This window comes from Orbicella franksi, chromosome 11, assembly GCF_964199315.1.
Source record: "Orbicella franksi chromosome 11, jaOrbFran1.1, whole genome shotgun sequence".
NCBI lineage: Eukaryota > Metazoa > Cnidaria > Anthozoa > Scleractinia > Merulinidae > Orbicella > Orbicella franksi.
In genome coordinates, this window is record NC_138155.1 from 12,574,153 (window position 1) to 12,600,872 (window position 26,720).

General features: G+C 39.7%; 2 protein-coding genes and 3 pseudogenes across 2 annotated transcripts; 4 read left to right on the forward strand and 1 right to left on the reverse strand.

Annotated features, from left to right (window-relative positions):
* The first annotated feature begins 584 nt into the window (after positions 1–584).
* LOC145502108 (somatostatin receptor type 2-like) lies at positions 585–3,985 on the forward strand. The gene is made up of 2 exons (XM_081481390.1): positions 585–724; positions 2,996–3,985. The coding sequence occupies exons 1-2, from the start codon at positions 647–649 to the stop codon at positions 3,983–3,985; spliced, it is 1,068 nt and encodes a 355-aa protein (XP_081337516.1). The 5' UTR covers positions 585–646.
* Positions 3,986–12,946: 8,961 nt separating this feature from the next.
* On the forward strand, positions 12,947–18,778 carry LOC145502110 (mucosal pentraxin-like). The gene is made up of 3 exons (XM_081481391.1): positions 12,947–13,565; positions 17,861–18,092; positions 18,334–18,778. Exons 1-3 carry the CDS (start codon positions 13,214–13,216, stop codon positions 18,776–18,778), a joined length of 1,029 nt encoding a protein of 342 aa, XP_081337517.1. The 5' UTR covers positions 12,947–13,213.
* Positions 18,779–18,814: 36 nt separating this feature from the next.
* Positions 18,815–20,590, forward strand: LOC145460310 (uncharacterized; annotated as a pseudogene).
* Positions 20,591–20,935: 345 nt separating this feature from the next.
* LOC145460305 (uncharacterized) lies at positions 20,936–22,687 on the reverse strand (annotated as a pseudogene).
* A 671-nt stretch (positions 22,688–23,358) lies between these two features.
* LOC145460348 (neuronal pentraxin-1-like) lies at positions 23,359–26,490 on the forward strand (annotated as a pseudogene).
* Positions 26,491–26,720: the final 230 nt, after the last annotated feature.

The following is a 26,720-nucleotide window of genomic DNA, read 5'->3' on the forward strand; positions in this document are numbered from 1 at the left end:
AGGCTTTTTGCCGGAATACAAAACCAACTTTCTTCGACTGGCATATTAAAGTATCATGGTAGGTGGATTGACAGTGTTTGGAAATCGCGCTCTTACGCTGGCGCTTTGAAAGAAAAGCTCATCAACCTATACATTTTCTGAAAGCTTAATAGTTATAGACTACAATCATTTCTCTTAAATTTTCTAAGAAGCTATTGTCGCAGTGATATTAAAAGAAATACCCAAAACCACGGTTTGGCTTAAACTAGTTCGCTTCCGCACGTAAATTATCGGAGCGGCGCAATTAACATCGGGGGTCGGCGATTTTTCAGATATGGGTTGGGTTTTTCTCTACACCCTTAAAGTTTGATATTCTCAATGCGGACGTTTCCTTCTACTGAAGCGAAATTACACAAAACCCGACACTCTTTTTCGAAGAAGGTATCCTGGAACATACCTGCCAATTTTCAGCCAATTCCGTCAGAAGACGCCCGTAAACGAAGTAAAAATGTTCGTCCTTATATGCAGTTTTATTTTATGGAGAAAAAGACGAAAAACCTTTTATGAGATTGGTATGATTAGCTGTTAAAAATCCCCTCTACACTGACAGATGTCGGCATGGGTCAGTTTACCATAACAATGGGTTATGACAACTTGAAATAAACAGATGTCTACAATTCTGGCGCAGAAACCCGTAGCAGTAAAATCGTTCGAGAAGCAACAAACTACTAGGAGCTTTATACAGGTTTGTATTGTAAGTGCCGTCGATCGGCGACATTGGTATTATGTTGCTCAAGCTTAGGCTTCTTCGTTCTCCAGACAGTTTTTGAAACCATGCCTCGTGAAGCCAAAAAGAGGAAATCTCGAGGTCCACATAGTCTACATCTACATCTGCGCTTGACTCCTCTCTCCTTGTTGAAGTTTCGGAATCGCGTCCGTTCTCCAGCAATTTCGTGCGACTAACACTTGTTGTAGTTTGTCCTTCAGCTTCATTGGAGGGACTAGCGTCCTCGAGTTCCTTCAACCACTCTTCTTGGTTACACTGCGGACAGTGCGACTCCCCGGGGGGGGGGGGGGCACAGCCATATATGGGCTATATAGGTATGTGCCGCTGTGAAGGGTATGGTTTTCAAGCAGTTTACTTTAGGATAGGGTATATAAATCAGAACGTTTAGGTCTAGAATAGGGTATAATTTTTCAAAAAACTGACTAGTTGGTTGAAGATTTTATCTAGACTAAGGAAACCAGGAATTGCCACTAAATAATATCAAAAAAAAAAAATCAACAAATCGGCAAGTTTAAATCTACGCAAATCAGCCTCAACAGTGTCGATAGCTGGGGGGATTTAGGGAGTTTACTCTAGTATAGGGTAGCAAAATTCAGCTGAACTAGTTCTGGTATAGGCTAAGGGTTCCAGGGTCCCAGCGGCACATCCCCACCCAGAAATTTCCAAAGTACTACCCCCCCCCCCCCCCGGGCTGCGACCCACGGTCGCTCAGAGCCAAAGATCTTGTTCTACCAGATTTTGGCCTCTTCGGCTTCTACGAAGACGAAAATGGGCAAGAAGTTTTCTTGCGTTTTCGTCCTAACATAAAGAAAATTTGACAAGAACGAAAGCTAACTTGGTATGAAACAACCAAATCGAGAAACGTTCGCATATCACTTTACACGTGACAACTGGCGGTGAAGTTTAATTAGAGGGCGCCGTAATGGGTTAATGAGATTTCCCTTTATCATAAAGAGTGAAAAAGCTTTTTTTCTCCATTCTTTTTGCAAAATATTTATCTCAGGCTTCTCAATTTGAACAGCACAAAAAAAAAAAAAAAGGAAAAAGAGAGAGATTTTCGCATTTTTCGTAAAAATCCAACTACCATGATACCTTAAGGACGTTCGCGCCAATTGTTTCTGCGCATCCTTACCGCACGCGCAAATTCACACGCCACGTCATGCATCGATGCACGCGCTAAGTAATAATATAAACAATGACAGGGCAGATGACCATTGCTATAGCTTTGCCTGGATATTTAACGATCTTGAACGTTCGGTGACCCCGTTTGTCTTGTGGTGGATCATTTTCTCTACCGATTTTCCACGTTTGGCGAAAACATGAAGAAAATCTATCAATTAGAAGTTTGAATTTTTTGCAAAATGCACCATTGAATTTCGTTATTTTAAGCTATTCATTTATCTGTGCGGCGGTTTCAAACGCCTCCGGGAAAGGGAAATCAGTGGCTACATCCATATCTACGAATTAATGACAGTTCCACTTTGATTTTAGTTTATCGATCAGTCGTGGCAGAGTTTGGACCAAGAACAGTACTGTTAGCTGCGCTTCTGTCTCGTTATTCGAAATAATTTGTAACATTTTCGTCGCAGCCCGTTAAAAGGCCTTTCATCACACTTCACATCTCTTTACTTAGCAGACTTTCCAAAGACAGTGAATTATATTCAGATGAAACGTACTGGAACTTTTAAAGAGCTTGCGAGACCTAGTGATTGGTGAATGTTTAACTACTTGGCTGTAATATTGAAGGAGGTATTTGCTTTCAAAAACTACAGAAAATCTGGGTGGTAAATGTTCTAATGAACCAAAGTACTCTGTAAAATAATAATTATTTAAAACCTCCTCAAACAAGACCGTATTTAATACATCGGTTCAACTTACTGCTAATCATGTCATGTACTTTTAATATTCAGAAATGATATCTTTGTAGCTTGATCAGAAACTGGTGCCTTGTGCTAATTAGGCTAACATTGTAAACAATATTCCTGGAAGCGCGCGGAAATGAAACGAGGGTCCTGTGGTAAGAAGGTGAATAACCACCCCCTCCCACCATCACCGTCCACCTGTGTCGTAGAGAGTAGTAAACATCCACCACCACTGAGATTAAGTAAAAACTCGCAAAATTTCAAAACCACCGTAAAAATTACTTTTTTGTGTTTTCGACCTTAAAACGTTTAGTGTTAAGAGGTTCCTTCACTTTGAGAACATTTTTTGTTTTGTTTTAATTCACAGAACATGACAAACCATGACGCCATCGTACTGTCTCTGACCGTACTTTATGCGATAACAATGCTCGTAGCCTTGGTTGGTAACACACTGCTGATCTACATCGTGTGGAAGAAACCAGGAACAAGAAATCTGACAAGTTTCATGTTTGTTAACATGGCGGTGGCTGATTTGATGGTTGTTGTGTTTCAGATGCCTGTCAGCATTACTCACTTTTATGTCTTTGGAAGCTCTGAGTTTCTTCAGGTTTTTACCTGCAGGTTTCTCTACTATGCTGTTTATGTCTCCACGATCGCCTCCATTTTCTGCCTTACTGTAATAGCATTTGATCGATACTTTGCTGTTGTGCACCCTTTCCGGCGGAGCATTTGGTTCAGGAAGCCTAAGATCATTACGCCAATTATTTGGATCTCATCCATGGCCTTGATGTCAATCGTACCAGTTGCTTTCAAGCTCATCCGAGGCAAGTGTCGAATTGAAAAATCTCTAATTTTGCCCTTCTATGCTTACTTTTTTGCTGTCGGCTTCCTCCTGCCCCTCGCTATCATCTCAGTTCTGTACACCCAAGTTGCTCGAAAACTGTGGTTCCATGAAGTGCCCGTGGATCATAACGTAAGTGAAAATCAAAGAGAACAGGAAATCCCTAAGAAGAAAGTCATCCGAATGCTCATCATTATTGTGGTGGTGTTTGCACTCTGCTGGCTTCCAGTGCACGTCTATCAGATGGACGAAGGTGTGAGCATGGGCGTGAGTGGGCTTGGAGCGATGTGGGATCCTTATGTAATTATCTATATTTGCTACTGGTTCAGTCAGGCTAACAGCGCCATAAACCCGTGGTTGTATATTGGTCTGAACGGAAAGATGAAAGCAGCTTTCAAAAACATGATCCTATGCCGCCACGAGGAAATCACTCGTCGAGGACAAGTGACCTTAACCACCACCAGAAGAAGCAGAGGGAGTTCCACACTGGAATCCGTGTTGGAAGCCAGATTGTAAATAACAGTTCGTTCTTCACTCCAAGGGAGTTGCACAAAGAACGCTTTGCTAAAACCCAAAATGTAAATAATAGTTTGTTTTTCAACTCAAGCGAGCTCTACAAAGAACTACACGCTGGAAACGAAAATGTAAGTTATATAGTTTGTCCTTCATCCAAAGTGGGTACTTCCAAGAACTCCTGGGTAGAAGCTTAAGTGTAAATACCAGTGCCCGTTTGTTCTTGACGAATTTGCTTTCGTCTTATTTCATTACTAATAACGCTCCTTACCATAAATACTCACTATGATTGGATGCTGTTAAGTTTATGTCGAATTTGTCGATAGCTGTATCTTAAGTCTCGCGCTAAAGCAAGTGCGGTACACACCTGACATGGCATGTACCCTCATTCGTTTACAAGTGTTCATTACCAGTAGTTTAACCAGTGTCATTTGCAAGAGATTAGTCTCTTAGTTGAAAAACGTTTCAAGAAGGAGGGGTGCTCCAGGAGCGCTACCCAGCGAAACATTTTACTATCCTAACTAGACGCTCTAAGAGCGTTTACTCGTGCTTTGTACCACAGTATCAAATCTTACTTTACGAAAACGCGTATCGCACACAATAAAAGGAAATTAAAGAATCAGGATTTTTTGGCACAAGAGTTTAGCTTAGATATTTACTATTCAAGTTGCTTCGTTGAGTATCCTCCTCATCCTATCGCTAGTTATGAGTTAAACCATTTTGGTTTAAGAATGAAGCACAGCTGTCTACGCATTGATGGAGAAGTTGTTTGCAAAGAATTTTCGAGGTCTTTTTACAACTTATGGCGATTACTTTGTACATGCTAGCAGAAATTGTACGAAGTTTGTTTACTTGTCGTGGCGATCCGAGTAAATTGTGTAGCTAAACATCTTTGCCGTGTTGCGATCTTAAACCCTTTTCAAGAGTCATATCTCCTTTGGAGAGCGAATAATCCCTTTCGAGAGAGCCAAAACGAATCATGATAAACTCCTTTGCGAAAACAACAGTCCTGTGACCAGGCTTAATTGCATTGCACATAATTTGCATAAACTCTCAAGTTGTGTACTTTGCGAATAACTTTCAAGAATCTGCGAGCCTTAACGCAGTTTATGAAGAAATATTCAAGCTACATATTTTTATTGAATCAAGGCAGGAGTATGAAAAAGACTCTCATTTATATGGGACTGCCTATTTTTTGCCAGTGTTTTCGTAGATTGAACTCATACCGCAATCGGCTCAGTTGTTATCTCCCGAGAACGTTTCGAGCGTGAAGTTTGCTTACCTGGCTGGCTTTCAAGCAATATAATTCGTGGACCGACCCTTTCTGAAAACGATCGACATCCTTACATCCTTGTATGTGAGATGAACGTATAAGGCACGATTCTTGCCAAAACTTTCTTCGCAAAACACCGGATTCTGTCACGAAGAGCTAGCAATGCCGCGTTTCTCGTCCCCAGTTTCCATGGTCTACGCATGGAACACCTGGGACTATGACCCTCTTTGGCGACCAAAACGCTTGCATTTTATGACTCGGACTTTCCTACGGAAGCCCGAGTAATAACAGATAGAGAGATATTACTCAGCGGACAACTACTGGGGTAAAAACCTCGCGGAACTTTGTCATCCAATCAGAAATAAAGCTAAAACCAAGCATGACACCCTCGCACGCCTTTTCCCGCCTTTTAAGTCGGCTACGTGTCTTGGCTTTGAGTTTTAATTGGTTCACTGGAGTGACTACTTTAGTTTTGTTGTTTTACGACATTCGAAGAAAAACTACAAATAGTCTTAATCCGTGTGTCATCTAGCTTGTTTTCAAAAGCTTTCGTTTTAGTTAAATGTCAAATAAAATACTAGAATAGTCAGTACAAGTAAATGCCTAATTTTGCAATTACAGCTGACGGCTTTTGCATATCTGATCTTGATTAGCATAGATTTTTACGATTTTATTTCTCCGTTTTATCCTAAATTTTGGTGTCGATCGAAAATGTAAATCAAAGAATCAAGACAGTGTTTGACCACATTTCCAAACGCCTCGAAGTTCCTCAAAAATACTCCGCTATGCATCTATTTTAACTCTTCTTTTGCACGATTGGTGTTTGGATATGTGGTCAGATGCGGTCTTTTTTGTCTGATATATTACATGTTGTTTATAGCTGCTGATGACATGACGTGCATAACGGATTAAAAATAAAGACATAGTTTATCCCTACGATAACCACCAACGTTTCTGATTCCAACTGCGGCTGTGCTTACGTGCGCTCATGCAGTTTTAATATGTGTTAATAATGGATATTAAAAGAAGTAAATAAATGGCTATCGTTTCCAGCGAATTTACTGTGTGTACCCTCGCGTGTTCCAGGTTTCACATGCATTCTGCTAAGCGAGCTGCAAACGCCTCCATGTCCTGAAGGTGATATGGAAATATGACTTATAGAAGGTTCGCTAGCTTCTGATACTGAAAGAAATCTCGAAAGACATCCACATTAAATCTTTCGCAGACCAAGTGACAGCTGTAGATGCCTTGTAATCGAAAGCCGCCATTTTCAGTGCCGAACAACCTATTTTAGGAATCTCTACGGCTGAACGGAACGTTATTGCCGCTTCTGACATATTCGAATTCGATCTTAACTTTCCGGAATTGAACTTAACTTCAGCACTTGCTTTCTTAGATACATACGGTATCTCAAGTTGTGTATGAAGTAGATCGGTGCATCACCGGCCAACAAAATGCTTGTTGACAGATGTTATTTTGTCGTTTGACGCCACGAGAGCTAAGAAGTGAAACCTACGAAGAAAAGAGTTAAATAATTCGAAACAAAGCAATTTTTTGTCACTAAAAACTTGTGTAAAGCTGGAATAATCGAATTTCACTCGCTGTATTTTCTAAATCAAGAAGGATTCATAAGCGATGGCTCTTCCAAAATAGCAGCTTACAAATCCAATGTACTGTATGTATCTATTTTGTAGACAACGTGACAAACACGATTTAGTCATGCTCAACTTCTTTGAACGTTTTAAATGTAATTAAATGGCCTAATGATGATTTGCCTCAGACATTGCTACTGGGAATATCAATGTTCAAACTCATGACAGTTAGAGATTTCTCTTCACCTCGTGCTTAGGTGTCAGATGTAACTTGTATTTGCTCCAAGTGTCCATTCCTAGGTTCGCAGTAAATGGAGGGCCATGTAAAAGGGAAAAAAAAAACAAAAATAACTGTACTAAAGAAATATCAAAGATAATCAGCCATAAATGATTGAACAATAACATCCAAGAGTAAGCTAGAGTAGTAAATTTCTGTTTGAGATAACAACTCAAGACAGGCAGTGATCATGATTATCATAGCGAAAATTCACTGTAAATGCTTAAGATGGTATCTTTCATGAACAAGTATTCAATGCAGGATCCAATAATTCTGAACATCGGCCAATTAACAAACGGATGACATACCCTCTACAAAAACAAATTAACAAGAAAACATTAAGATATAAAGGGAACAAAGCAAGCCATAAAAGTATGCACTTATCGTGATAAAAAAGGGTAGAAACCGGTAAAAATCACACCATCAACTCCCGCGAACATCTAACAAATCCAACAAAGGGCCCCAACTTCAAGTCAGACTTTGACCGTTAAAACGACGGGGCCCGCCCATTTCTTAAAGTGCTACTATCGAACTAAAGTTTCACGTAAAAATAATCCACGATACTGATCCTTGTTCTTGAGGCCTTATGCGCCCCTTAGTATGAAGTAGTTGGGTACGGTGAAGGTGACTGATCCTTGTTTCCCCGCAAACGACCAAAAGAATATCCATATCAAGCGAGTGTGAGAAACAAACGTTTTCAACATAGCATGATTTCTATTGACTAGTTCTGATGTAAAAAAAAAAAAAAAAAAAAAAAAAAAAAAGAAAAAAGCTTACCCGCAATTGAGAATTGGTAAATGACTGGCCTAGACATCTCACTAGAAGCTCCTAGAAAATTTTCGTTTCATTCTCGTAATGAGAAATCGGTCGAGACTGACAACTATCAACTTGCGACAAAAAATGTGTCCGCCATTGTTCCGGCTGAGACGACATATGATTAATCCCTCTACTACATTAGACATCTACAAACTGCAAACATGAAAAGCTCAGAAACTTGACGTTCGTCCGCTGGAGAGAAAATCCGAGCCCGCAACCCGCGCCAAACTCTCTCTTCCGATCGCTCTCTGTCAAATCTTGTTGCATGCTAATCTGACCAAATTTCGTCTTGCGTTCCCTGTGTCTCACCCAAGCGAGAATATTCGAGATTTTCGTGAGTGGTTCAGATTTTGTACTCCCCCACCCTCGAAGATTTTATTTGCAGGGACGAATGACGTCCAACAGTGATTTGTGGCAAAGAACCAACCAGATGCCTGATGATGCTGAGATCTTGAAGAGACGTTGGAGATAGATAGGCCGCATTCTCCGCAAACCCCTAACCAGCATCACGAGGCAAGCTGTGTCTCGGAACCCTTAGAGCAAGAGCAAGGGTGGACGACCACGGAACTCGCGGTGTTGGAAACTTGAAGCAGACATCAGGACACTGGGGGCTGAGCTGGAGTCAGCTCGAGAGGAACGCCCAGGACAGAGACCTCTGGAGAACTCTTGTAGGTGGCCCATGCCCCTGGAGGGTGTGACGCAAGCCAGGCGCGCGTCTATTTTCTAAGCAAGCAGCGTAAAGGTCAAGACAAAAGTGGTGGCTTTTGGCAATTAAGGAATTAAAAATGAGTGATAGTGATAATCGATGACAGTTCATGATAGTTAGCGGCGGTTGTCAGGCGCCGTTTGACCAGGACTTAAGAACACTTAAATAATCGCACCAATTTCTTGTCCAACTCCAGTCGTATGCGCGACTCTCGTAGATCGACGTTCTTCACGTGCAGTGCTCTCGTGCCTCGTTCCTCTTTAATCAATTTTCATCTGGTTAGAAGGTAAACCAACCCACTATTGACTCTCGTATACAACTATACGACTATGCAGTTTCTTCTTGTTTTGTTTGCACTGTTTCATCTGGAGTATCCTTACTGTATCCTTTCTGTCTGACCAAAGCATTACTACAGTGGAACCTCGATTTAACGAATCTCTATTTAACGAAGTCCTCGATATAACGAGCGATATTTTATGTCCCGGGCAAAGTTACAGTAAAATGTATGGAATAGAACCTCGATATAACGGATTCGTTGATATAACGAACATAATCCGGAAGCCCAAACGTAAAATCTACCTCGATATAACGAATTACAATGTTCCCTTGTTTACATAGACAATTTTCTGTATAACCTCTATGTTGCAACATTTTTAAATCGCTACTCTAAAAGTATCGCTCTTTTGAAAACAAAAGCTGCTCGTCAGCTCAAAAGTGAAAATAATTGATACTGAAAGCCACCATGCTTAATGAATTGCATCTCAAAACGGGGCACTTCTGGGTGACGAAAATTGCATTGAATTGCGTGACGGAAGTCACCTGTGTTACAAATCAATCATTAACTATGACCTCGATATAACGAACATTTTGGTCGTTTCCCCTCATGCGATCAAATTCGTTATATCGAGGTTTTCGATATAAAGAACCCTCAATTTAACGAACAAATTTGGCCGGTCCCCAGCGACTTTGTTAAAACGAAGGTTCCACTGTACACCCATCAAGAGTAAACCACTCCAAGATTTTAATGATTCAAATAATGTAATTTATTTGAAAAAATCCTACTTTCAAAATTTCGTGAAGAATGACTCAAGATTAACCCCAAAAAATGTTCCACAATGTTTATTAGTTTTGCTTTGTTTTTTTTTTTTGTTTGTTTGTTTTCTTTTTTTGTTTTGTTTTTTTTGAGAAATGCAAATCTGACGGACCTGATAATCTTCAGAGGAGGTCTAAGCGGAATGTAGTGTTTCGAACAAATTCATCAATAAAGTGCGCCGTTTGTGACTATTCTTCGGAATTAGTTCCAGTAGCGCTGGTTTCATAATTTATGAACGAAGCCAAAGTCATAAATAATTCCTGCTATTTTTACCAAACAAAACGTTCTCTAAATACAATCGAAGATTTAATTCAAATTTCTGTTTTTACTTTGACAAATGATGTGTATAATTTATGCTACGTAATTTCGATCAGGGTGCAAGCCAAACTAGAGCAGCGCAGAAAATGAATGCTCATCAGTGAAATTAAATCGTGACCTTGTTAAGGCGAAACAATGAACAAGATAGCACTTGGGTTATTCATTCTTCAAGTGATATTTACGCTGGCAGAATTCTCGCCGTACCGAGGCCTGTGCAATAGGTTTGGGAACTTTGACATTCACATTAAGGGTAAGAAGTTCCATTTTACTTTTTCTTCCTTTATACAGCCTGAGGGGGAGCAACGTTAAAATTTGCTACAGTGGACATTTCTGCAGGATAGAGCTTAAGTACAGAACTGTATGTCGGATCCACTTTCTAGCATATTCTAGCCTAACAACGATTTGTGAGTGGAAAAAAAAAATTCAATGGACTGAAAAATATTTGTTCGCGAATTTGGTCAAATTCTAATTTCCATTGTTTTAATAACTTCTTTGTTGGGAAAAAAATTCTGTCTTGGCTTGAAATATTCAAACTACGATTCCCAATATTTCAACAACGAAATTAAACGAAAAATAACCGTGTATTCACACGATCGTTGGAGTGCTCGATACAAATATACATGAAGAGCGAAATACGGATTACGTATAAGATAGAGATCAATGGAAAATTCTGTCAGACAGTTTTAAATTAGTTCGGAAGCTTTTACAAATTTGTCCAAAAAATATATAAATTTCTAAGTTCTAGGCAAACACATACAGAATATTAGTATATAAATTTAGTAATTTTAATTAATGTTGTTTTGGTTTCCAACTGGATGGAACAAATAACTTCAACCTTAGCCGACAAAACTGGAGTCAACACACGGCTAGGTGGTTAATCACACTAACGAAATAACTTGCAACAGGGGTGAATAATTTCTCAACGGAGTTTACGTTAGAACTACTCTTGCTTATCATAAACTATTCATGCTTTAGCGGCTTAAATTGGTTAGCTGGTTGTAGTTGTCACTCGAGAGATAATCAACATTCCTGTTTTGCTCAAAACCCATTCATGAAACAAATTAGGTTCCGGAGTTTGCTTCTTACCCATGCTGGTTTTCAAACTAATATTCACAAAACAAGCTGACATATAACAAATGCTATTATTTGTATACTTCATTTGGCAGGAACATTTTAGCACAGACCGCTAACAGGGGGGGGGGGGGGGGCGTTGCTATCTACACATCTCACCGTTTTCCCGTTTTCCAAAAACCTGCCCGCTATATTTTGGTGTAAAGTCTTAACACGGTAACACGGTTTTCATAAATTCGGTCATATATTCACACAGAATGTCTGAAATGATCATGCAATACCCTAGTTTGACTCCTGATGTTTTAGAAAGATCGACGGTAATTAGACACGCTCATTTTCCGGCCTTTCTGGATCATCCAGTCTCATTCCGTTGAAGTATATGTCTGGATTTATGAAAAAATTGTTAAATAAACCATGCGCTATTTTCTTTTTTTTTTCATTCTTTTTTTCTGTGTTTTTTGCTTTCCCTCTGGCAGCAGCTTGTAAATCTTACCTAGCTTGAAATGAAGAGAACTTCTTGCTGCATGTTTTATTTGTTCATCTATTTTTTTTATTATTTATCGCCACCACCCCTCCCCCCCCCCTTTTCTTTAATTGGTGTTAAGTTTAACCCAGGCTACACTCGTCTGAATTTCAGTTCGCGCGGTGACTCTGAGGAGGAGTCGACCGATTAGCGCTCTATAACTGCTGTGTAAAGGAAGCCTGCCCGAGGACATCATTACGTCCAATGAGGGTGCAAGACAAACAAACGATTTCCTAGCAAGCGTCGTCCATTATCTTACATGGAAAGGCCCTTAGATGTATAGACGGGACGTCATTTAGCCCCGTAATAGTAGGCCGTTTGCACTTTGGCGATATTAGGCACCTTAAGCAACAGACGTTTTCGTTGACGACGGCGACGTGACGACCGATAAGAAACTGGGGCTAGAACGGCTTCAGGTTGCGGTCGCGACAGCAAGTTATTTCTCGGGATAGCATGAAATCTTTTTGTTCTGTCCACTCCATCTACGAGTTGAAAATAAACTATAGTTGAAAAATAACTTGATGGAATTAAACCTTATACTATTCATGTTTTACTAAGAGATGTAAAATCATTGCGAAAAATAACGAAACAATTTAAGTTTATAAATTTTGCCTGCTTTGAAATGTCAAATGTAAAGAGCAAAAATTATTTTACGTGTAAAACGTGTATTGCTAAAGTAATTAATTGTGATTTTTAACCAAAGCTTGTATCACCGCTCATTGAGAAAAAAAAAAGGTGTATTTTTAGACTGCCAAAATTACACACACACCTTGTTGTGCTAAACATAGATTTTATTGCTAAACATAGATTTTGAACAAAATCTTAGCTCACTGCGTTTTTCATTCGACACATTGATCGGCCGCTCAAATACAGGAGTTTTGCCAGCTCTTTTGATAAAGAATCGTAAACAGCATTCTATTTGCGAAGGATGCAATAATCTTGTATGTACAAGAAATAAAATCCAGGCGAGACAATTTGATAGCGCGAAGTTTGTCAGCTCTTGTAAACATTAAAAAAATACATGCACACACTGTTCGAATATAAAATTCATCGAGTCGATTAAAATAGCCTCTATGTTAAATGAAATACCAACACGAGGGGATTGCCAAAATAAAAATCAATGTTATTTCAAGCCATAGCAATCTACCGATTATACGTTGAGAAAATCTGAAAAAAAAAACAATTATACTAAGCGGCATTACGTTGGATGAAAGCAACCTTTCCGCTGAAGGTTAGTTTGACATGCGAAAAACAGTTTTTCAGTTACGAAAAAATGAGTCCAGGAATACTTCCAGAACATTTTTTTAAGCATAAAGGCAATCATTATGCAACTTTACCTTGGTTCGCGCCAAAACAGCACAAAAGTAAGCTAAAAGGGATGAAAACAAAAGATTAAGTACTCACGTTTTCGTCGCGACGTGAAACCCCACGTTCTCACGTTCTCGACCTCAGGGCAACGTCAAGTCATAACGTGTTGTACATGCGCAGTGAAGTCTCGAAAGAAATGTCACGTTTCCGGTTGCCGTCGTCAGGCCGGCGACGTCTGTTGTTTAAGGTGCCTAATGTTGTGCTTACTTCACGAAGTCTACTGTAATTATGCAGGTTATGTCCTTGCTGGTCATGTGATTTCTAAGTCCCAGGTCCCCACGCGTATTGACTGCGCGTTCGAATGCCTGAGTAGCCTGCGGTGTGTTTCGTACAACTACGAGGAAGGAAACAAAGAGCTCCATGATTGTGAACTGAACAGTGAAAAAAAAGACTGCAAGTCCGCTAATTTGACGGGGAAAGCTGGTTACTCCTACTATGGGACAAGAAGAAACGTAAGTAATTCTTGTCCTTACAGGGAAATTCTCTTGAACGCAACTTTTATAATACTGAGCCTGGACCTGAGCAATCAGCCTTCCAGGCCAGCGGGTGAATGCTGGTGGCCATGACAACAACGTTAACCATGACCCAGCAAGCTCTCTTCAATTCACAGGTTAGTTACAGTTTCGGAATTTCTAATCCTGTGGAAATCCGCCAGTAATTGCAGTTACTTCGCTTTAGTCAACCGTCCTTTTACACCTAGCTGATCTAGAAATCTAATCAGCATTATGCAAGCTATTTTCTTCTATAATTTGTTCCTTCTCATGAGCTCATTGGTTGAAATCACTGAATCCCTTACACTTCTGCACGCTTCTTTACTTGGCATTTCATACATTGCAAACGTTTGTCACTGATCAAAAGTTAAACCTCATCAATCATTGAAAATCTTCGTCATCATTTCTAGGTACCCAGTGCCTGTGCTTCATTGCCTTGCATAAATAACGGAACGTGTGAAGATTCTTGTATGGAGGGATCTGGGTACAAATGTGTTTGTGTTGACGGGAGAATGGGCGACAAATGTCAGAACTGGACCAGTAAGTAAAAGAAAAATCCTGCTTAGCTTTTCCCATGGGTTTGTTGATATAAGCTAAGTTAATTAAACTTATTTAGCCTTGGCTCTGTTGTCGTTCGTGAGCCTCGGGGGATATAATTTAAAAACCCAACAAGAAGCTATTAATGGTTTTCAGTGTCACGCCATGAAAAATAGATTAAAATAAAATCAAAACTGTTGAACAGATAAAGTCCAGAATCTGAGAAAAGAAAGAAGGTAAATATGCCAAGACTCTCGCCAAGATTCAGGTCACAACAATTTTTCTTATGCAAGATATGGGGAAAAACTTTTTATCTAAATTTACAGAGATTTGTATGGAGACGCCATGTTGGTGCCCATCCGGATGGGCACCAACATGGCGGCCGGAAACCAACAGAAACATCTGTCACTGAGTTTTGCAACAAAAGCGTGCATTTATCCCTCGAGGAACTCTAAAACATTAAAATAATACTTTTTCTAATACAAGAATTGTTCAGATAGCCAAATTCCCCACAGTAAGTCACTTTTTTAACCAACATGACAGCTCTCTTCGCCGTCATGTAAATGCCGCGTCACGCAAAAGCTTAGAAATCCAAGCGCAGTCTATCACAAAACCAAGAACCCATTCGGAGCAAAACTTTCTATGAATGTTAGTTTTCAGCTGCTCTTAAACATTATTAAAGTAAAATCTCAGGAAGATCAATAGTTTTGTAGTTTGAATTTTAGTGACGTCATGTGAAAACCGGCAATTCCTCAGAAAGAAATAGTGTTTCATTTCCGGAAAGATATCCAAAGTCTGAGAAAGGCTGGGGTTTTGATATCTTGTGCAGGAGAAGTCCTGGGGTGGGGGGGGGGGGTACGTGCTAATGCGTCGCAGAGCCTGGGTTTTTCGTCCAGTTGAGGTTTAGTACTGAACCTACTGTAAAAGTGCAAGGGCTTATTAATTTATGTTGCCTACACATGTACCAGTTATTACAGTCAACTCGTTTCGAAATGTATTTACTTGTGATACTACTCTTAAACTCTGCCCTAGGGGAGGCGGGGAGGGGTGCTTCCTTGTATCGGCTATATATAGGTATGTCCAGCGTCAGAGGGACATGTGTTTTTTTAAGACATTTTAGTCAGAAGTAGAGTATCGATTTTGGTCATTTTGGTCTTAGACTGGGTATGGTTTTTGCACTCTAGTCTTGAATGAGGTATGATTTTTAGAAGAAGCTACTTTTTTCATCATTATCGATAAGACCAGCAACTAAAGCCATTAACAATACCTTTAACATCATTCTGAACTAGAGAAGTACGGCAGGCCTGAAACAAGGTGTTAATTTAAGGGTCAGGCCATAAATAGGTTAAAAAAATCGCAAACTTTGGTCTTAAATAGGGTAAGTGCTTTGGGAAGCGGGTTGCCCAGCCCCGCCAAATTTGTCAGAAATTCAGAGTATTGTGTGTCAGGCTAAATAAAGCTAAGAGGCAAAAGCATTTGACGCATAATTTTTCCATTTTTCTGCCGGGCAGGTCTTGACTCGAATGGATGCGGCACTCTACGTTTCGTTGTCATTGACGCGGTGTATTTTTCTTTTCAAAAAGGACGCCTCGTGTGTGAGGACAGTTGTGCAATTACTCCTCCACTTTCGGTTGAATATTATGAAGCTAAAATACAAATGCTATTGGTGTTTTCATGGAAACCAGCTCTTGAAATGCCGCGGTATGTCGAAATACAAATTTACTTATTTTTAAAAGTGCGCTCTAAGAAGTAAAGCTATTGGAATTGTGGCGGAAAATTCGAGAAATTCAACTAAATCTGGAAAACGTCCACACCTACGATATGAGGAAATCCTAAAAAGCCATATTGTGCCTATTTTGCAATATACCAACGTTAATTCAATAAATTGCAATATGATGAATTAGTTACCTTCCACAATATATCGTATCTGTCGTATCGTCCAAACGCTCCAAGTGCGTGATCTTTTCCCGTAAACAGCCACAGAAACGGGGTGGGATTGTTATTCCTGACAAGTGTTCTGATTGACCAAAATTATGTCGCCGTAGTTTTGATCTTAATCACATTTAAATCAAGCACGGAAACAGATATCTTCGTTTCTCTATAATACATCGTTTCAGTAAGATTTAGGAACATTTAAGTCGCCCATTATTTCTACCTGCATAACATTTTAATTTCCTTTTCTTTCCGTGCCACGAAATAAAATTTAGTTTCGAGAAGTTATTTTTGCTGAACATGTTTACCTTGTGAATAACAAGCGTTTAACATTCACACTCACTATGTCAATAAATCATGCACTCTGAAACGGAAAACAGTACCATTTCTTGGTTGAACTACACAAAACTAACTGCTTCCATCGGCTTAAAATGTCGCATTGGTGGACAAATCGCGTGGTGTGGCGGCGCCTCTACTTCGAAAATATATTTCTTTTTCACTATCACTCTCAAGTCCCGTTCGCAGTTTTCTTGTGAAAGATAATACCGAGAAACGAGAGTTTCACTGAAATGTTGCAAATGACACATTTTGTTGCGATACACCCAGTTTTGGCTGAAATCTTGCCCGCCGTATTTACATTAAAAATTACGAACTTTACTTTGATTGGATATTACTTCCACTTTGTAAATAGTTCACCCCTGAACTGAAAACAATGCCGTTTCGTTTGACTGTTTCTGAGGAAACGAAACAACAAGTTATTTTTGTTGAACATGTTTACCTTGTGAATTACAAGCGTAACTGGTTGATAACATTCACACCCACTATGTCAATAAATCACTCTGAAATGGAAAACAGTACCATTTCTTCGTTGAACTAAACATAACGAACGGCTTTCATCGGCTTAAAATATCGTATTAGTGGACAAATCGCCCTCCAAAATAAACTTCCTTTCCACTATTACTATCCGAACTGAAGTCCAGTGTGTAGTTTTCCTGTGTATTTTAATACCGAGAAACGAGAGTTTCAGTCGTAATTCCCCATTTTCGAATAAAGCAGCAACTGAAACGTTCGGAACGCCACATTTTGTTGCGATGACCAAATTTCCACCGTATTTACATTAACAATAGAGAGTATAAGCATAACGTTTATATCAGACGGCAAACGGCAAAGATTACCTCTGATTCTTTATTCTTTTCGTCTAATCCTTAAATAAACCTCACAGAAATACAAAAATGTCTCCTACTATTCACCGCAAATACAAATATTTTTACTCTACTACACAGACAGCTAACGATTCATTTTTGTCGTTTGACGTAACGTCATGCTTAATCTCACTAATTACGAACTTTACTCTGATTGGATATTACAAATCACTATGTAAATAGTTCACCACTGAACTGAAAACAATACCGTTACGTTTCTGAGAAAAAGAAACAAAAAGGCCTTCGCACCTCCTCGTCAAAAATATCCTTGAACGAGAGATTTTGAAACTAAAGCTCTTTTAACATACTATACCCTTTTCGTGTACTTCAGCTCGAGGAAACCCTGCCCTTCTATGTCCTTTTATATACAACCAGCCTGAAGAAGGACCCCTTTCGGGCGGAGCTCCCCCCCCCCCCCCCCCGTATAGTCAGTCCTTTATAGGAAGTATTCTCCACCCCCGAAAATATTGAAGCACTTCAAGTACTTCGTATAAGCAGGACAAGCAAGGGTAATGAGCCATAATTTTAGCACTTAACTACAGCAAAATCGCCATAAGATGTGTTATTTAAAAAACTGCCGTAAAAGGATAGCATAAATTTGATTAATTTTGTGATTTAGAGGCTATTTCGTAATCGTTGGCGATTACTGCTAACCGCTCATATTCACAAATTAACTTAGGCACAGCTCAAGATTACGAAGTTCTATTCCCCGAAGAAAGCACCACAGGTTATATCGAGAGTGAACTTAACGAAGCGTTACAACAATTCACTTTGTGTTTCTGGATGAAGAGTGCTCTTGTCGGGTGGGCAACCATCTTTTCTCACATGACACCTGAAGACAAAAGAGATTTGAGGTTGAGGTGTGGTCCGCAAATGTACAAATGTCACCTAACTTTGGTAGAAGACCAAAGGTGAGGCTCATTTTTCGTATGGACAAAAATCATCAGTTTTGATAGTTCCTTAGTGAGGAGGTTTACTCACCAACATACAGTTCTTACAGAACTACCCTCACCCATACGATCACACTAATAGGAACTATAAATCTGTGACTATCCTGTACATGAAACTCTACTTATTTCTAAAATTTAATTTAATCTCGAGCAGTAGTCGAACTTCTCATTGTAAGATAATCCAACTTCATCTTTTCCTCAGATTGATTTATATGGCTCCTTTAGTGGACAACATGTGGCACCATATCTGTGTGAGCTTGGAGAACGTTCAAGGTCTCTGGGATGTACTCGTTGATGGAGCCGTTATGGCTCACGGTGGTGCCTGGAGTCAAACTCTGAGCGTTCGTCCTGGAAAACTAGTTGTTGGTCAGTCCCAGGGAGTTTACGGCGGAGGATTTACAGTTGGCGAGTCCTTCAAAGGAAAAGTGGCATCTTTAAACATATGGAGCACAAAAATGGCCAATCATGTGATAAAGGAAAAGGCAAAGTCATGCATTCATGATTTAGGGAATGCCGCAGACTGGAGAACATTTCGACATGGCTTTCATGGGAACGCTGAGATCCTTTCACCGCAAACTTGTACTTCTCGCGGTAAGCGAGAATTCCATACAGCAGTAACTGAGAAAAGTGCATGCGTGATTCAATGAAATATATATCCTATATATAGAATTCTAAAGCTTTGACGTCACGTTGTCATGGAAGCAGAATTTTCTGTTCTAAACAAACGCGCTCAGCGAGAAAAATGGCGTCGCTTTCAATCGCTTCGTTGATCTCTTTCTTCTTTGAAGAAAAAAAATCCATTGAGCGGGGAGAAAATCATTATAAATCGGATCATATTGAGTCATTCAGTTACCAACAGGGTGTTCTACGCGGAGAGGTCCATGCAAGCATGAAAAAAAAAAAGGTCTACAAAATCACGGTGAGTAGAGCGATCGTTTTTAAACAGTTGCCGAAGTAATATTTGTAGATATTCAGCACGCATCCTCTTGTTTTCTCCTTAAATTTCACAATTCAGCGTTAGTCAGTTTATATTTATTACAACTTCTACGGCTCCTTGAACCAATTAAAGCGTGTAGGCCTTTTTCGTCCGAAAATCGTAAAGCTACGTACGTCTATCAGAGAAATTACGTTCACTTAGTTTCCTTATGTTGTACTTCTCATCTGAACCCTTTTAGATATACCTAAATGAGCAATTTGACATAAAATCCACGGAGTGTGAATGTCCAAGGGGTAAATTCAAATGCAGCCACGCGGCTGCACTTTTTATCCACGGCATTCACAACCTCAGACGCACGGACATCGAGTGCCAATGGAGGAAGAGGAAGTCAAACAGCTCCCTGTCACTGCTGGCAGTCGAAGAAATGTTTCCGCTGCCAAAGAAGTATGTGGCGATTTCCAGAACTCCTGATGCATTAGATCGGTCTGCACTCTATGAAGACTTGAAAGAGTGTGGTAGATTCACTGCATGGTCTGTGCTGGCTTATGAGTCCTGAACCAGCACCCGAAGCCAAACTGCCCACTCCAACAATTGAAGAAATTATTTATTCAGACGAGTTTCTTCAAACCAGAGGGTCCCAACAACAGCTGGATTGCTTGGTACGTAAAGCCAAGGTCGACGAAAGGGATATCGTCTTAGTCAGTGAAATGACTGTGGGCCAGCGAGACAACCCAACCTGGCATCTTGCAAGAAGAGGAAGACTGACTGCAAGCAATTCTAGCTCTGTTTTGCAGGCAAAAAGGGTCACTCCATCCCTTCTGAAACGACTCCTTGGGGAGTATGATTTGTCCCGAGTTAAGGCAGTACAGTGGGGGGTAAACAATGAAACAGAAGCTCTCAGAGCATTTACAAGGTTAACTGGAAAGACTGTCCTGGAAACTGGAATATGGCTGGATGCTTCCGGAATTATTGCTGCCTCCCCTGATGGCCTAGTGGATGAAGATTCTGTTTAGGAAGCAAAGTGTCCCTACACGGAAAGAAACATGACAATTGAAGAGGCAGTCAACACCTCTCCCAATTTCTGCTTGGAGAAAACTGAAGGTGGCCAATATGCTTTGAAGAAAGAACATGTTTATTGGCATCAAATTCAAGGGGAGATGTACTTCTCTCGCCGGAAGTTTTTTTATTTTGTTATCTGGACAGCTAAAGATGTGGTAGTTTTAAAAATAGCAAGGGATGAAACCTGGAGTGAAAACATTCCAAAGCTTATGCAGTTTTATTTTGATCACCTCTTCCCAAAGGTTGTTGAGGGACAGTTATAACCTTACATGATTGTCATCTATAATAATAATATAAAGAATTTGGGCTTTATGTATTTCCTTGGGGTAATCCCATTAGAAAAGATTGGGAATGCTTGTCGGGCAATTGAAATTGAACCCCTAAAAGAGCACAATCTGAGGAAGTCCTGCAGAGCCAGGGCATTTGGATACTTTGTTGTGCAAACTTATTTTTGAAAGTTCCCCCCCCCCCCCCTTCCCCGACATTACCTCAAGGTCTGAATCTTTCACTGTCTTAGTGTAGATAATTTAAAATTAAAATTTAATTTGTAAAATAAACACCTGACCCACTTAAAGTGCACTTATTCATGATTATTCATTGGGTGTCATAAGGGTGGGCGAGGGTGTAAGAGTGCACTCTGTATACACCAGCCAGAAGACTATTTTTAAGTTAGTGTTAACCCTCATTGTGCGGGTGAAGATATACATGATGTAAATCCACTAATGATTGCAGATTTATTTCACTCCAAATAACTAATGTATTTTATCTAGTTAATACTTAATTCCATTTCAACAATAAATATTTATTATTAATCAAATTCATAACCCTCACATCCCTCCTTGATGAGAGGAAACTGTAAATTGACTAGTGATGCACACAATTGAAATATGTTGTCTGCATGACAACGCAAATATGAGGGTATAAAACTTAAGATCTTAAAGTCCTTAAGCCTAGCATTTGCCCGATCAACATGAATTCTGCATTTTGCTATGGCTTTTGTTGCCCTTGCTTCACTCTCGGCGAATGCACCATTGTTTAAAAGAGGTGGTATATTTACAGAAACACCATTTAGTACAAGATCCTGTATAACGAAACCCTTGTCTGCCAGGACCATATCTCCAGCAGTTAGGTGGTTTAGCAATCCTGATTGCTGCACAATTGCCTTGTCGGATATCGACCCTGGATAAAGTTTACTTACATAAGTAATAATACCATTTGGGGCTACACCCACAATAACTTTGAAGGAATGCATTCCCCTATAGTTAGAATGGGTAGCATTTTGCTGGCTCATTAGCCCAGGTGTGGCAATCTCAATATCTGTACAGTCTATTACAACTCTACAAGAACCAAATTGACTAAAAGAAGATGGGGCAGACAACTTGTTCTTATCCCTACTTGGAATTGATGTCATGAGGTCATTAAATAAAATTGAGTGCACTACATGAATGAAGGTTGTTACAATATTTGCTATTGTGAATACACTGCAATTAAATAACTGTGCAAGGTGAAGGTTTGTATAATTTTGTCTTACTTTCATCAAGGTAATAAATATTTGGTCTTCAAAAGTAATTGATTCAACTTTCCAACCAGCAAAGTAATTGATGGCCTGTTTGAACCTGCATGTATAATTAACAACAATATGAAAAACTTCCTTTGTTGGAAGCCCAGTCTCCATCTTTAAACCATTTTCATCAATTGCTGACACTGTGTAATGTTTTTGCAAGTAGTCATTTTTTTCTTTAAGGTCCATTAGGTCCCTTTCTGCTTGTTGCAGTTCTGCTTCCAGGATAATTTCTCTTGTTGTTGATGGTCTCTCCAAAATTTCCCCAGTGTCTTCTTGACTCCTTCTTTGCTGGCTCGATTTTTTTCTTCTTTTTTGGCTTTCCTTCTTCTGCAGCGAAGAGTTTGTCTTGATTTCTCTTGAAAATTTCAGGACCATTGCTTTTATTTCCATCTCTGAAATGGCAACTGCAGACTCGGGCGTGTTTTCCTGGCTCTCTATCTTGTCTCCTGTAGCGGAAAGAGGATTATTTTAGCTGCATATTTTGAAAAGAAACCACCTTCTTTTAAAATAAAATAAAATGCAAATACTGTGGGCATTGGTAAACGTATAAAGCTGGATTATTAAAAGCAACTACAACCAAACCTGTAGTATCTAACATTAATTTCAAGCTAGTCAAACGTTAATTCTCCTCTTCAAGGAAAGACATTTAAAATCTGCAGAAAGGCCACCTGACAACCCATAACAAATAGTAAGCAAACTGTATGAACTTCGTAATAAATGTGAGCTTGAACTTAGTTTCATAACAAAGATGGTGACAGTCTATATGCATCAACGCGACTGCGTGCAAACGTACCTTTCTTATAACGTATGTATCATGATCCGGGATAAGTATTTAAACCTCTGACCTTTACTAACCTCAGTAGGCGAACCCATCTTCTGTATTCATCCAGCTTTTTCTCCTTGTTAGAGAATCCGAAAAACCGGCACGTATGGCTTTCCGAGTGATGGTCACACTCGGGCGCGAAGCAATGCACCATTTCGATTGTTTCCTTTCAAATTCCTTTTCAGTTTTACAACTTTCATGTGAATTACAACGTCAATCGTATACGAAGTCTCCTGGTGCTTTTCTAAACGATAATTACACCCTTGACCTATTCAATATAAAAGCTACGAAAAGGATGCGCAATATGACAAGCGTTTGTTTAGAACAGGAATTTTTGGCGCCATGGTAACGTGACGTCACACTTCAGGACTCTATAGGGAAGAGACTATAATAATAGTTTCTTGGTTTATAATTAACATAGGGCCGGGAGCGTTTAATATATATTATAATTTATCATATTGCTCTGTACAAGGACTGGGAGGATCTTGACCCCGGTCGTGTGCACAGACCTCACTGTGTTCGGTCTGTAATCACGACCTCTGTCAAGATTCTCCCTTACAGACCTCCTGCTCGGTTAATAAGACCTAAGTCTTGACAGTGGCTGTGTGATAACAGAAGGGCTTCAAATGCTTTTATGTTAATGCAGAAAAATTATTAGTTTCTTCGAGAACAACTTACCCAATCGTAAGCCTAGCCTGCAGAGTAAGTACCCCATACCGGCAGTCCGAACTGTGCCCTGTTTTGTTGTTCTAGAACAAAATGGCTAAATAATCAAACAAAACCTACCCTACTCTACTCCATTCCACTCCACTCCACTTCAATCCACTCTTCTCCACTCTGGTCTTCTCAAGGGGGGATAGTTCCTCGGGAAGTGAGAACCAGGCTCAATGTAATAAATCGGGGAAGGAAGTTGAGGGAAACATGTCAATGATTGACCGTGCCTCATCATTCAGAGATTACACTTTGTCAACTGGTTTGCATGACAATGGCTGGCATCACCTCTCCCTGACATGGAGAAACACGGATGGAAAGGCGTGTTTGTTTGTAGGTGGGATCAAGCTGACGTGTGTAACTAACTACCAGACCGGTCAGACAATCGCTGCAAATGGAAAGTTTATTCTGGGCCAGGAACAAGACTCATTGGGTACAGTAGCTGATGGGTTTATTTGTTATTGACCTTGCATGAGGTCCGTTCTGGAGAGATGTATGTCGAGTTCTTTTTTTCTTTCTGTCGTTCTTTTTTTGTTTGTTTGTTTTTGTTTGTTTTGTTTTGTTTTTTTTTTTTGCTGCCACTCGCTAATTACAAAAAATAACGAGACCATTAGTTTCTAATACGGACCGATTAAGTTAATAGTATTTGTTATAACGGCTTGTATAAAAAAAAAAAAAATTCTGCTGACAAATTTATGTGTCGTTGTAAGCCATTCTCGCTAAAAGTGCGCGTGCAAAAGTCGAGAATTCACTTACGTTTTTCGACCATTTGCAGGTCGTTCCTTTGAAGTGGTTTTAAAAATTCCACTTTTTCGCCTATCATGAAGGAAAATTCTAGTCACTGTACTTAAGAGCAAACAGTTCTCTTTTGTGCAATGTTTTGAGTAGTTTGGACGGTCTGTATTGCAAAATTAGGACCTCTTAAGTAACCATTTAGTATTGGTATCATTTTCATCTTAGACCAGTTTTCCATTGAAAGACATGTACAAGTTATTGATTGTGTGGTGACACCTGTAACAGATGAAAGGCAACTGAGATTTTTTTACTAGGGGTTGAGAGACAAAGGTGGGGGTTGACTTCACTTTTTCCTCATTGGTCTGTCAACGGTGGAGCCAAAAGGTCTGAAAATGGGTTATTTAGACCTTTTTTCAGTTCAGTTTATGTTAATCCTCCGTTGTACTTTCTGTGCTCCCGAGTCTACTCAATGTAGCAGTGAGAAAACAGAAGGATACTAGCTTACTCTTTATCATGATCTCGATCTTGAAACCTGTTCTAGAGGAACAGGGATTGAAATTCACAAATGGTCGACTGATATTTATCATCCTTCAGCTACAAAAAAATTATTTCAGTACATTGCAGTGTTCATGTATGTATGTAGTATGTGAAACCATAGTTAATAGAGGGAAATGGTTATGAAACATGGCAAAGTTCTTCGCTGTATGTTTTTTTTTTTTTTTGGGGGGGGGGGGGGGGTTACTTTGGGAGTTGACCCTGCACAAAACCTGGTGGTTAGGTGTGCTCATACAACTATCCAATAGAAGCATTGCCGTTATGTAATAATGCACAGTCTATGATCATACAACAAACGATGTGCAGAGTCAGGGACCTTCCAACATACATCTTAGCCTGTTAGTTTGCTTCTTTGATGTTTATCGGGCCTCTTAACCATTATTCCCTCGATTAACTACGATGAAATGAATGCGTTGGTCCTTAAAAATTTGCGTTCCCTAATTGCTTTTCTTTGTGTGGTTTTGTTTAAAGGTGGTGGCTTTGATTCTGGCCAGGCATATCAAGGTAGCATGAGCCGAGTGAACGCTTGGAATTTTAGAATTACCGAGAAAATAATAAAGCAGATGTCGAGGGAATGTGGATTGGTGAGTGGAAATGTAGTCTCTTGGTACAACTTCAAGAATAACATCTTTGGAGATGTACAGATCATTACTCCTTCATCATGCTCGCTTGCAGGTGGGTCTGGGATTTTAAGAGGGTTGCAGTAGGCTTAACCGTCAACCGTCAAATGGCCAAGACATGAACCGTCAACCGTTACAAACGCAATATTTTTACCATCAACGGTCAAATGAGCAAGCCAATATTAGCCGTGAAATTTCTCAGATATCCTCAAGAACTAAAGGATTGACTCAAATAGGCTCAAGTTATGCTGTTTATAAATGATTCTCGGGAGCAGGCTGGTAATACGTCCAGCGGTAACAAAGGTGATGAAATTAAGCTAATTAGACTCGTACTTGCAGCCCAAAGACCTAATTTTTAACGCGCGAAAAATAGGACTAAATGGATTAATTAAATATGGGCAAAATTGTATCCTTTTATGAAAAATAGCAGGCAAATTTGCGCTTTAATTTCATGTTATAAACGTCATTTCGAAAAATTAGCCGTCCATCGTCAAGTGACCTAAAATTCAACCGTAACTCTTCAAAACGGCACTCCACCCCATTGAGACTCTGTTCTAATGTTGGAACGTTGAGACGTTAGGAAATAAAATGGTGACGTAGTGTTTAATAAGTCTGTTTGAAGTTTAAAAATCCTGTTCACAGTCCTCTGGAGCACGATAGCTGCCATCAGTACTGAGTTATATCAGAATAAGGTTCTTTAAGGCCATGTGTAGTAACTGGTGTACACAGGAACTACACTTCTTCTGGCGACTGTTGTTAGTAATGCTGTTGTTTCTGCTTAATACCACTACAGGCCATTTCCGAATTACCTCAAGCCTCTTTCTCAAAGTGAGTTTTGGTGCCCATCCTTTCATATGAAACTGACATTTAATTCATTCACATTCAAATTAAATTCATTTTCATATGAATAACTGTGCACCAGGGCTCACTTTGATAGACAGGTGTAAGGCAACCCGGAAATGGGCTATTGTCCTGATGTAAATAACGTTGTGTAAAACGCACCAATGTGTGTCATAGTTCTATAATTCTCTTTTTCAGTGTCCACAGTTCAAGCTAAGAGAGATGACTACTGTGAAAACCGTTACGGCAGTCCATCAAAAGCGGATTGAGGGACAACTCTAAGAGCATTGTTTGATAGCAAACACAACCAAGTTGGAAAAGTATGGCGTTGTTTTTATGACTGGCACTTACTAAAGACTCACACTCAAAGTTGTATGCGTATGACACAGTGGAGAACTCAAAATGCTTGCACACGATTCCGGGAAGCCTGTTGCCTATAAATGATTGAAGGAACACTGCTATTCATGATACAACTGCTGCGTTCTCCCTTAGCAGAAGGAGCCACGTTCTGTAGACGATGAGAGAATAGTATTTAAGAAATAGAAAACATAATCTCCGTGTTTCTATGGAGTTTTAATAAAAATCTACAAGCGTTCTTTCTAGAAAGCCGTTCTCAGATTGGCTACGCTAATCACTATCTATTCTCGTATCAAGAAATGGTCTATTGTTCCGGCTCAACATCACACGTTCAGCAGAAATGAATAGCCTTTTGTTCTTGGTAACCCTGAGGGACTTCGTCCGAAGC

Bases quoted from the DNA above. Each gene is read 5' to 3' on its own strand.
- LOC145502108 (XM_081481390.1), top strand. From the start codon at position 647: ATGTCTACAATTCTGGCGCAGAAACCCGTAGCAGTAAAATCGTTCGAG. The intron at 725-2,995 runs GTTTGTATTGTA...TTTAATTCACAG, and splicing joins CTACTAGGAGCTTTATACAG to AACATGACAAACCATGACGC.
- LOC145502110 (XM_081481391.1), top strand. From the start codon at position 13,214: ATGTTGTGCTTACTTCACGAAGTCTACTGTAATTATGCAGGTTATGTC. The intron at 13,566-17,860 runs GTGAATGCTGGT...AAATTAACTTAG, and splicing joins TCAGCCTTCCAGGCCAGCGG to GCACAGCTCAAGATTACGAA. The intron at 18,093-18,333 runs GTGAGGCTCATT...TCTTTTCCTCAG, and splicing joins ACTTTGGTAGAAGACCAAAG to ATTGATTTATATGGCTCCTT.